General features: G+C 40.7%; 3 protein-coding genes across 4 annotated transcripts in view; 1 reads left to right on the top strand and 2 right to left on the bottom strand.

The window, feature by feature from the left end:
* Positions 1-13: 13 nt before the first annotated feature.
* On the bottom strand, positions 14-2,066 carry cox14 (cytochrome c oxidase assembly factor COX14). The gene is made up of 2 exons (XM_006782788.2): positions 1,974-2,066; positions 14-467 (listed from the first exon to the last, which is right to left on the bottom strand). The coding sequence occupies exon 2, from the start codon at positions 464-466 to the stop codon at positions 290-292; it is 177 nt and encodes a 58-aa protein (XP_006782851.1). The 5' UTR covers position 467; positions 1,974-2,066; the 3' UTR covers positions 14-289.
* A 1,279-nt stretch (positions 2,067-3,345) lies between these two features.
* On the top strand, positions 3,346-4,756 carry bcdin3d (BCDIN3 domain containing). Its single transcript, XM_006782789.3, has 2 exons — positions 3,346-3,767; positions 4,163-4,756. The coding sequence occupies exons 1-2, from the start codon at positions 3,564-3,566 to the stop codon at positions 4,700-4,702; spliced, it is 744 nt and encodes a 247-aa protein (XP_006782852.1). The 5' UTR covers positions 3,346-3,563; the 3' UTR covers positions 4,703-4,756.
* A 751-nt stretch (positions 4,757-5,507) lies between these two features.
* ppp4r1l (protein phosphatase 4, regulatory subunit 1-like) overlaps positions 5,508-10,866 on the bottom strand; it is an 18,202-nt gene continuing 12,843 nt past the window's right edge. The window contains exons 14-19 of one of the 2 annotated variants that reach the window (XM_087840984.1): positions 10,652-10,813; positions 10,334-10,434; positions 9,992-10,112; positions 9,475-9,609; positions 8,095-8,236; positions 5,508-7,729 (exon numbers count right to left, since the gene is read on the bottom strand). In XM_087840984.1, coding sequence (XP_087697110.1) covers positions 7,584-7,729; positions 8,095-8,236; positions 9,475-9,609; positions 9,992-10,112; positions 10,334-10,434; positions 10,652-10,813 — 807 coding nt within the window. In that variant the 3' untranslated portion in view covers positions 5,508-7,583. The remainder of the gene's footprint in view (positions 7,730-8,094; positions 8,237-9,474; positions 9,610-9,991; positions 10,113-10,333; positions 10,435-10,651; positions 10,814-10,866) is intronic. The other variant, XM_006782790.3, reaches the window with a different exon arrangement.

Raw genomic sequence — 10,866 nt, 5'->3', positions numbered from 1 at the left:
ACACAACACTGTGTAGCTGAATGCATTTAATGTCATATAACACAAACAATTACATCTTATTCCTGAAATAGTGCAGCTCAGAATGAATTTGACGGAAGCCAGTGATGCAAATATGCTCGTGGTTAATTTTCTGGGAGCTTTATAAACAAATCCTCGTCTTTATAAGGGCGCCGTGCCCTTGCTGGAATCACACAAGTGTCCTCTGAAGAATAAACATCACGATTCGCTGCTGGATAAAGACGAGGAGGAATGAGAAATGTCCACATGTGTGCAAAAAGCAGAGCTTTTGTCAGTCTTTGATGACTTCAGCATCCTGGTTCTCTGCTGCCAGCTTCAGCTGCTTCTGCCTCTCCATGTAGCGGTACCCTCGCATTGCACACAGGTAGCCCCCGTACACCGTCAGCAGCATCATCGAGGCAGAAAATGCCCGATAGCCGATGTCGGCGAGCCGCTTTCCTGTTACCATGCTGAAGGAAATCAGGAACGAGATTAAAATGGGTTAATAAGCTGGAAAGTAACCAGTGACAACACTGCAAACATCACTGGTTCTTAAATCAAGAACTTGAAGTCAGTTATTAAAGAGAATATTTGTTATCTGTTAATTTGATAAATACTCAACATTATCACCATCATCCACACCTTTTACTATACTTGTGTATTAAATATAATAAGTACTGAACCTGCATGTTCCTGACAAGTAGTAGACTAAAATGGAAATACTCAACTATTGAGAAGTACTTGATACGTCCCACCGTTGGACTGGACGAGCTGGAACTAGATGACTGAGATTTTATCAAAAGCATTTGCTCCTGCTTATCACACAAACAAGCTCAGCTTTACCAATCACACCAGCAAAAAATAATTTACAACCTTAATTACAAATTAAGTCTCAGGACTTCCTGGAGGCAGTAAGGCATTTAATCTTTTAGTTTTTATTCCTGCCAAGGCTTTTGTAGCTTTAGTATCTTATATTGGTAAACATTGAAGTCAACAGGATTTACAAAGTGCTATATAGAAAGATATATATATATATATATTAGTTTCCTGATGACTCTGCATTATAGTGCCTTTTCTCTGTTCAACATTATAATCAATCAAGTCTTTTTTGCCACTTAAAGTATTTTTACATAAGTGTAAGCTGCCCTTTTGCCCATGTCTCTACTGAAAAACACATTGTTACAGTTAATTCAACTTTTTACTTTACAAGAAGCGCACTACAATATCTAACCTGTGGCAGGATTGTTCTTTCTGCCTCAAAAAGAGAGATATGTTTGATAGATTATAACAAGTAACTTCCAACAGTTTAAATACAGGCTAAATGGTTAAATTTGTTTACATAATCCATCTCCGAGTTCCACATGTTAGATCCGCAGTTAAACGCATGCTGCTGATTGAGGAAACACGCCCACGTTAATTGGTGATAGTCACAGTTTAACATCACCTGCTGCCTTCCCAGTAAAAGGTAATTTCATCACAATATTCTGCACAAAATAAGCAAATGTAGCTTGTTTCCTCCGCGCTGAGCTGCTGAAGCTTTTGTTCACAATCAGAGTCACTGATCTGGGTTAAAAACAAAAAACGACAAACTGGATTTAAAAAGAGGAGATGGCTACAGAGCACCTTACAAGTGAACTCGATTATTTAATAAGAATTTGGGGTGTTAGCATTTAAAATAAACAGATTTAATGACACACATTGATTGGATTGGTAGCCGTGTAACATGCAGAATGTGGTACAGTGGAATATATAAACAAATCTAACCAGGTAACGTAAAAACATTTAACGTGGAATACCGGAAATCACTTTATGGCTGGACACCTGGGAGCTGTTTTCATTCTCCTCAGACAGGACAAGTTATCTCCTCCCTGTTAATGAGCTGATAAACAGCTGTTGTCCAGCTCTGTGCGTGCGCATTAACAACCGACACACGACTCGAAAAAGCTCTCGTGGACAACACTTTTGTCTTTTCTTACCTGGAATTATGAGACTGGGCTATCCACCGTTATCGCTCTCAATGTCAGCACAGCTGCTATGCTACTTTAGCGGACTCGCTTTCGTAAGGTGCGGGTACGGGCACTGAAATGGGACATTTCTCTTCGTTTGGCAAAACAGCAGAGCGCCACCTACTAACCGGGAGTGTTTGCAGCAGCACAGAGTAAATCTCTGAGTTTTTAGATATTTCCCCTGTAGTACTTAATAAAGACGCTACGGTTTATTTCAGAAGAACATTTTACAGTGAAGGGCTATTTGCTAAACTGTGAAACCAATAAAAATGGCCTGGTAAAAATAAATAAATAATAATAACAGCATTTTAATTGTGAAATATTGTTACGTTAGAGAAGGATCATATAAGTTGAATTTTAGTGGTCTATAAAATTAAACTGCATGTTTATTTTTTATTTTTTTTTAAATCTATTTCATCTATTTTATACGGAAGCGTAGAGCTTCCCCGTGGCCATTCATACAAAACCAAAGAAAAAAACACATCCTGTTTTTTTTTGCGCTATAGATCAGACTGAGCTGTATATGTGTCCCACTGTGTAAAATGAGTTTGACATCCCTGTTGTAGACGCACAGACAGTTTACCCTACCAAACAATATTTGTCCAAATTTATGGCTGAAATAAATGTAAATTGTACCTTCTGTCAAGAGCAACCTGAAACAGTTTCTCATCTGTTTTGGTCATGTAAATTTACATGTAAATTCTGGAAGGATTTCCACAAGTTTATTACTGACTCTGTTCTCCGTAATCTTCAACTATACTATAAGGATGTTATCTTTGGCTATTATAATTTTAAAGACAAGGACAATGATGCTTTCTTCTTTATAAATTTGGTTTTATTTTTGGCAAAATTTCATATACACAAAAGCAAAGTCCTCGGCAGAAAGCCTGAACTTCTTGTATTAAAAATGGAACTTGCACAATATATAAGGACAATCTCCTCATCAAAAAACACTAAGGCTCTCAAGACTGTTACCATCTATAACCGATTGAAACTGCTAACTTGATTTTGGCTCTTGCAAACTTTTGTTTATTTATGTTCCCCTTAATTTATTTTATTTTTTGTACTCACTTTTGTCTCACTGTCCTTGTCACTCTCTCTGTTCCTCACTGTACTACCACAATGTCATCTTTTATGTGATCCCTGTTTTACTTGACTGTATGTCTAAAATGTGATAAATAAAGTTTAAAAAAAAAAAAAAAATAGACGCACAGACAGTATCAGAGGCTACCGTTACCATAGCGTCAGGCTGAACGTCAGCTTGTTGCCACCTTGGCTCTCCCTTGCGTCCTAGAACCCAGAGCCCTTAAGTAAGTAAGTTCCATTAAACGGCTGTGCTAGACTTCAACTCTGGAAACTGTTCAACACTGTTCACTTAAAAACAAAACAGCGTCATTATCGGTCACATGCTAGCTATATATAGCCATTTTGGTACTTTGTATAAATGATCTTACTTACAAGGAGTTTAGTTTGATATTATTTAACTTTAAATAATTAATAATAATAATTCGGTCAGCACTGTTTTCTACCCGGAGTCATTTAGGAGGCGCACATATTACAATGGCAACCTGTTCGAAGAGCAGCAAGGCTGATGCTGACGATGAAATAAACGATCCTGGCGCCGCTCCTTACGGTAACTTCATAAATTATTACAGCTTCAACCCTCCGGAGAACCGCCTGAGTCTGATTCCACCGGCTCTTCTCAGGGATTTAGGATACAGTAATGAGACCACGCTGATCCTGGACGTGGGCTGTAACTCAGGGGTAAGTCCACCTCTGTTGTTTTTTCATGCATACATACTAATGATTTGGGCCATATTTCCCCTAAGTGTCCCCCTTTAAATAGGCAGGACTTTTTGATATGTTCTCGATTATGCATAAATGCTCATATTTGAGTTTAGACTCATTTTATAATGCAGACTAATAATTAAATGTAAATTTCTGTCCTCATACCACATTTGTTTAAGTTGAATGACTTATCAGAGGTTTGGATATAAGGGATCACACCCATTACGTAAGTTCTGGTGACGTTATATCTTTAAAAACCATCCTCAGAGACACTTTAAAACAGATTTAGAGGCTGATCTTTAAGGATCACTTTAAATTGTCAGCTCTATAACAGCTGTCCTCTTTTTTTCCTTTCACCTACTGAACGGCAGGAACTGAGCGTAGCTTTCTACAAACATCTGGTGCCTGAGGAACAGTCTGATAGGAGGAAAGTTCACCTCCTGGGTTTCGACTTGGATGAAACTCTAGTTCAGCGAGCGGAGGAGATAAACCCTCTGCCAAGCAGAATCACCTTCATCCCTCTCGACATCACCAAAGACACCAACCAGCTGCAGGACTACCTCAGCCTGCACGGCTGCTCTCACTTCCACTTGTGTCTGTGTCTAGCTGTGACCATGTGGGTCCATTTAAACCACGGAGACTCGGGCCTGCTGCAGCTGCTCTCTCGCCTGTCCTCCATGAGCCAGCACCTTCTGCTGGAGGCCCAGCCCTGGAAGTGTTATCGCTCCGCAGCCCGGCGGCTGAGGAAGCTGGGACGCTCGGACTTTGACCACTTTAAGACCCTGAAGATCCGAGGGGATGTGGCAGATCATGCCAGGGAACACCTAGAAAGACACTGTGGCATGGAGCTAATCCAGAGCTTTGGCAGCACTGCATGGGACCGTAAGCTGCTGCTTTTCAGAAAGACATGAGGGGCTCTGTCAGGAGTTCCCATCAGCAGGAAGGACAGCAGAAACCGTAAAGACAGATTGTTTCTTTTAATTGCTGATTAATATCAAACTAAAGAAAATTGCTGCTTCAAATCTAAAGATTTTAAAGAAGTGATAATAAATAGACTTTGTGCTTTTAAGAGTGCAAGCAAGTGTATATGTACCTGTGTGTGTGTTGGGGTGGGGGGATAATAAGTGGTAGTAATTTGTGGCAATTTACACCTTACAGCTTTAATGACATCATCAGTCCAAAACACTTCTAGCTACAGCATCCTGAAATCAAGCCTGTACTATCAAATGCACTTTTTGTACACATTTAATATTCAGCCCAGTCTTATTTCTTCATGGCAGACATTGTGCTGGAGTCATATCCTCCCGCACGATTTCACCACCACCCTTAACGATGGATCTATGATTTCTTCCAAATTCTGACCCTTTCTTCTAAATGTTGCAGCAGAAATCAAGACTCAGACCAGGCAATGTTTTGTTAGTCTGTTAGCCGCTGAGTGTATAAGAACATCAGCTGATACTAGTTGTCAGATTTTCCTTTTACTCCATATAAATCAGTATAGGCTGAGATCTAAACATCTAATATTGGATTGCTCAGTTGTTTACGTGGTTCAAACCTTTGTTGTTCATTTCCAGGAAGTGTTTTAGCCATTAACTAACATTTAAGTGTTGGACAACAGATTAATCTAACCTTGTATGACTGAACCACAGCAGACAATAACGGCAAAACAAAGCAACCAACACAGCATTGTAATTTTCATCATTTTAATTACAGAATACTAAAAATAACATTACATAAAATGTCTTTTTAAAAGAAACCATTGAATATTACAAAGGTTGTAAATTTTGTAAAGTTAGGATATAAAATCTTTGAACAGTGGTGCATAATTGAAAAAGAAAAATAATTCTCATAAAATGTATATATTAACTGTTCTACTACATTTAAAAAAAAAAAAATAAAAAAAAATGAGATGGGACACAAATTGCAGACAGACGAGATGAGTGGACACCGCCATTACTGCAGTGAGCTCTCCTTTCAAAGGAAGAAAGACTTGAGATGCAAAGCTCACACACCACAATCGATTTAAGTTTTCAACTTATTTCTAAGCTAAAAACAGAAAAAAAAAAAAAAGGGGGGGGGGGGTTACCATATACAAGAGAGGAAGAACAGACAAGCTCGAGAGACTACACAAAGTGACTTGGTGACTGCTCCCAATATTTATAACACATCTCAAACCGGGTGAAAACCCGACTACACTGGCCTTGGTTCCATAATGTTTTTTTCCACAGGTTCAAAGCTGTCCAAAATTCTGAAAAATCTCATACTTGAAATAATTCCACCGAGACAGGGAAACAATGATCAGGCATCTTTTTAGCCTACTAACACTGCCGTTCCTATTTCCTAATTTACAACCGGTCAGTCGGATCCACTGAACACCACCGTGGTCACAACTCAATATCAGGAGGTCGACCTTAAGTGAAATGGACCTTTACACACACGCGCGCGCAATCACACACAGATGCACACAAACACACAAAGTTTGAGGGGGGGAAACATGCAAAAAAAAAAAAAAAAATCATCCATCAATGTGCTTGCTTTCTTCCTCTTCTCTCTGAGTTTTGCATCACCCTGTGTCATTTCATGAGCCCTTGTTATTAATGTCTGAGTTATCACCACAGGGAATAAAATTAAATAAATCACCAACTGAGGACATTCAGAGCCTGTTTGAACCACAGATGCTCCTCACACTGGCCAGTCATGTCCAAGCAGAGGTATTTCATCAGCCTCCTGCTCTTTGGGAGACAGTTTGTGTCACATTTTTGGTTAACAGACACGGAGCAGGGAAGCAATCAAAAGTTCATTAGGTCACTGTTATTTTATAAAAGATATGAATTTAATTGAGTTACGCTGAGTGGCAGAATCGCATTTACTTCTGTGCAGCAGTAGTGGTTTTAGTGGCCCATGAAGACCAGGTGAAAGAGAGGGGGAGAAACATGAGAAGCTAGAAGTGAACAGACAATAACCCAGAGGACATCTTAGAAGATAAAAGGATGTCTGAGTCAACAGGCATTTAAGATGAGCTGAGGCGTGAGACACCAGCAGAGCTACTTGGTTTGGCTGGTCTGCTGCTCAGACTGCTGGAGATTTTTTTGTTTTTTGTTTTCTTTCCATGAGGGATCCAGGAGCTTCTGCTTAATGTGTAAGCTAATAATGCTGTTGAGATTCAGATGAGTCCCCCTGAGTTAGTGCACACATCGGAGTCAGGCAGGCCTCGCCTGCTTGTTCGTTAAGAAATTCACAAGAAAAAAAAAAAAAAAAAAAAAAAAAAGACACAAGAACAAAATCTCAATTTCATAGTCAAGCTTAGAATTAGCTTTGGAGACAGAGAGCCTGTCGTAGTTTTACAAGTCTGTGTTTGGGGACTGAGTCGATGTTAGTGTGGAGGAGGCAGAGGGAAAGTTCAGGTGGAAAATACGGCAGCTTGACGCAAAGCAGTCCAGCTGACGTCTGAGTCCTGCTCATCTTATGAAAATTCACAAGTTTGCTCTTTTTTTTTTTCCTTTATTCTTCTCCTCATTGTTGTTACTGTGAAGATAATGTGCGCTTTGTATTGCCCAACCAGAGACAGAGCTGTGGTGTTTGAGCATGCTCATACTTTTAACGTAGCAACCTGAACATCTGCCATCGTTTCTCAAGTGGTCGTCGGTGTGAATCTGCCCAGCAGGCGAGCGGCTGGGGAATCTGGTCAGGTGCTGGTGTTGCAGTTTACAACTGACTGGGTGTCAGTCAAACAAACAGGTAGGTAAGACAGGCAGGTGGGCTGTAACAGGGCTTGGAGGGGGAGAGCCGAGGCTAGATCAGGGGGGCTGTGTCTATCAAGCCTTTGTTTGGGTCCAGACTGGCAAAGAAGCGGACGTCCCGGTCCTTGTCGGACTGCAGAGCCATCACGGTCTCTTCCAGCTCGTCAGCGCAAGCACAGCCCGGCTCCTTGAAGTACGCTGGACACAAAACTCAGTTAGTGGGAAGAGTCAAAAGTTATGAGCAAATGACCAGAGCTTGTGCTGAAGGGAGAGTAACTTTGACTTTAAGAAACAAAGCAACCGCAACTTCAACAATACCGACTCACCTAAATTTCAGAGCTCACTATAGTTACCAACATAAAAACATATTTAATACACTCAAAGGGAGAAGTATGTTATGACCAAAAGCTTATGATGATAACAGAGGGGGGAAAAAATGAGTTAACCAACGTGCTGTTGGTTAACTTTGTAAAACCGAATGCTGACAGCTTTACAATTATGCCCTGTACTTTTTCTTGATGAAGTATGAAAACCTTTAGATGGTCAGTTTTTTTATGGATTACCTTTCTCCATCACGCTCTGTCGTAGAGCCTTGGCTACCAGGACGCGGACGTTTGCCACGGGGTCTGATGAGAGGCTGAGCAGGCTGGGCAGTAGATGCTGACTGAACTGCTCCATGGGCATGCAATCCTCCTCCACTACGGCCTATGGAAAATATTTGGCAAGAGAAAACCAAATGCAGGAAGTAGTGAGTCAAAATGCACTCAGTGAGGGTGATGCAGCAACATAACGAAAGCATCTGACCACACAGAAAAGCTGACAAACACGCTCATGTCACTGCACATCTCTTATGCGACGTGAACATGACATGAAACAACCACTGCTATTGCATGTACTGTCTGTCCATTTAAAACAATCACACACCAGGAGAAAGTTCACATTTCATCATAACAATTTAAAAACCACAACATGAATTGTAATGTAGTATTACATTAATCATTAACATGATTAACAATTCATAATGAGGTTTATATACATGTGACATGTACATGCTTATATTTTTTTTGTAGTTTTTCATTTGTTTACATTAAGAGACACATTTAAGACAAATTTTCACTGCATTCAAATGAATAAAGGTTTTTGATTCGGAACATGTTTTTATTGAGGAAAGTAAATTATAAATTATCCAGGAAGAATAACTGTTTTTTTCCCCTTGGTCAGAACGAGCCTTTTGGGGATTGAGGGGGGATAACTGTGATTGGTCTGCAATTTTCCTGTTATTTCCTGTTCATCTGATAAACTAAATGCCTGCTCTGCTTCAGTAATTTTAACTCCTATTAACAAAAGTAGTTTTGTTTTGTTTTTTCCTTTTTTTTATTCAAATCAGGCAACATACAAAATTAGTTTTAAGGGAATAATTCTATTACATAGTTTGTGATTTTTCTACTGGGTCTGACTAAAACCTCCTTGGGGACACCCCTCCCCAAAAAACTTTTATAAATGGCACTTCAGCTTTGTCCTAACAGGAAGTGACAAGCCGACAAGTGAATGACATTCCATGACATCCAGTGACTATGGGTCACGTAGCCACAGGCGACAGGAAATGGGTGGGACCAGAGATAAACAATTTCCAGGTGAGTGACTGAAGAGGTCACCAGTGAGCACACAGGATATCATTGATTGCCATCTGACCAGGACTAAATCTAGAAGGTTATCTAGGCAACCAGAGCCTGGAATATCCTTAAGTGACTGGCTGTCAGCTTCAACACTTCGTGTATATGCAGCTTGAAGGCTGTTTTACCTCAAAGCTCCAAATGGCATCTGGTTTGTCACTTTATTTATTTTATTCCATTTCCCACCAGCAGCAGCATGGACAGTCACTGATGCAGTTACAGACATTTAAAGCCGAGAGAACTGTGACACTTGAGATGAGCATTACCCACCTGGCAGATAAAGGCAAAGGCCTGCCTCCCCACCCACTTGGGACAGTGGCAGAATCTAACAGTGAGCTCGTTGATGAAGTTCAGGCCAAGGTCATCAGCCCCGCAAGCATAAAGCTTCTGCAGGATCTCCACCACCTGAGAACAAAAGAGTTGACGAGTGAGTTGCTGCAGTTCATCTAAAAGGAAAAGCCAATCTATATTTAGCACGATTATGAATTTGTCTCTGTTACACAAACAAGAACTTGGCGGTACAGGTTTCCCCTCAGTTAATCTGTCGACTGTACTGTGTCCTTGGAGATGAGCCAAGATGATCAAACACAGCCATCAGGACGTTACTTCATCGGTCACAGGCCACGCATGAACACTTCCATTTGAGTGATTCATTTCCTCTAAAGTTTCCAGAGTTTCTGCTGACCTCGCTATGTGTTACAAGCTGCCAAAGCTGCCCCCCACCAATCATCATTAAAATCATCCAGGGTGGAAGGTTTTTAAATACAAACAAACAAAGTAAGCTTACCAGTTTGTAAGAGATCCACCTGACCTCGGAGACTTTATCAGAGCAGAGTGTGAGCGCTATCTCTCTGAGGTAATCATACACGTCATAGTGGCTGTACAGCTCTATGATCAGGATCAGCTGTCTGCAGAGGGAAAGGAGCAGAATGCTTCACTCAAATATACGGTACATGCTAGTACAATCAACCAAAAAGTGAATCATAATTTAAGAGCAATGAAGTTAAATCAAACAGCAAGAGCAGAATTAAACGGTAAAACAATGTGAGCCTATCTGAACGAGTGTTAGCTTAAAGTTAAATGTGTTTCCAGCTTTTCATCCTGACAGTAGGAAGAAAAGACGACATACTCTGCCAGCTCGTATCTAAATCTCCAGTTGCGACTGTTGTCCGTCACCATGAACTCCTGCAGCTGGTACAGATATTCTCTCCTCTTGTCTGCGTGCAGCAGCTACAACAACAACAAGATGAACACAGAGCAGATCAATTAGAGAGCTAGCCTATCAATATGGCTCCTGTTTTTACTGGAAACTACAAAATTCTGCCACAGAGTGTGCTAAAAATCAAAGAGCTGTAAAATCAAAGCATTTCAGAAGTGTGAATGTCAACACAGCCGCACCAAAGTTTTATCTTACTTGATCCAGAAGTAAGTGAACCTGTAATCTTACCTTCAGGAAGTCATAAAGGTGTTTGAGCACGCCAATGCGGACCTCATCCAAGTCTTTGAGGAAACCGTTGAAGATTGGTACCAGATCAGCTGCTGTCAGCTGGTCCCCCAGGATAACCGCCAACTCGTGTATGGAAAAAGCCAGTGTACGCCGCACTTTCCACTGAGAGCGAGGGAGGAGAGAAAGGGCCATAAAAGGATTATAACACCATCCAT

The sequence above is a fragment of the Neolamprologus brichardi genome, chromosome 5 (genome assembly GCF_056152115.1).
Source record: "Neolamprologus brichardi isolate AB-2024 chromosome 5, ASM5615211v1, whole genome shotgun sequence".
NCBI lineage: Eukaryota > Metazoa > Chordata > Actinopteri > Cichliformes > Cichlidae > Neolamprologus > Neolamprologus brichardi.
The sequence above is the reverse complement of the archived record's forward strand: the minus strand, read 5'-3'. Positions and strand labels throughout refer to the sequence as shown.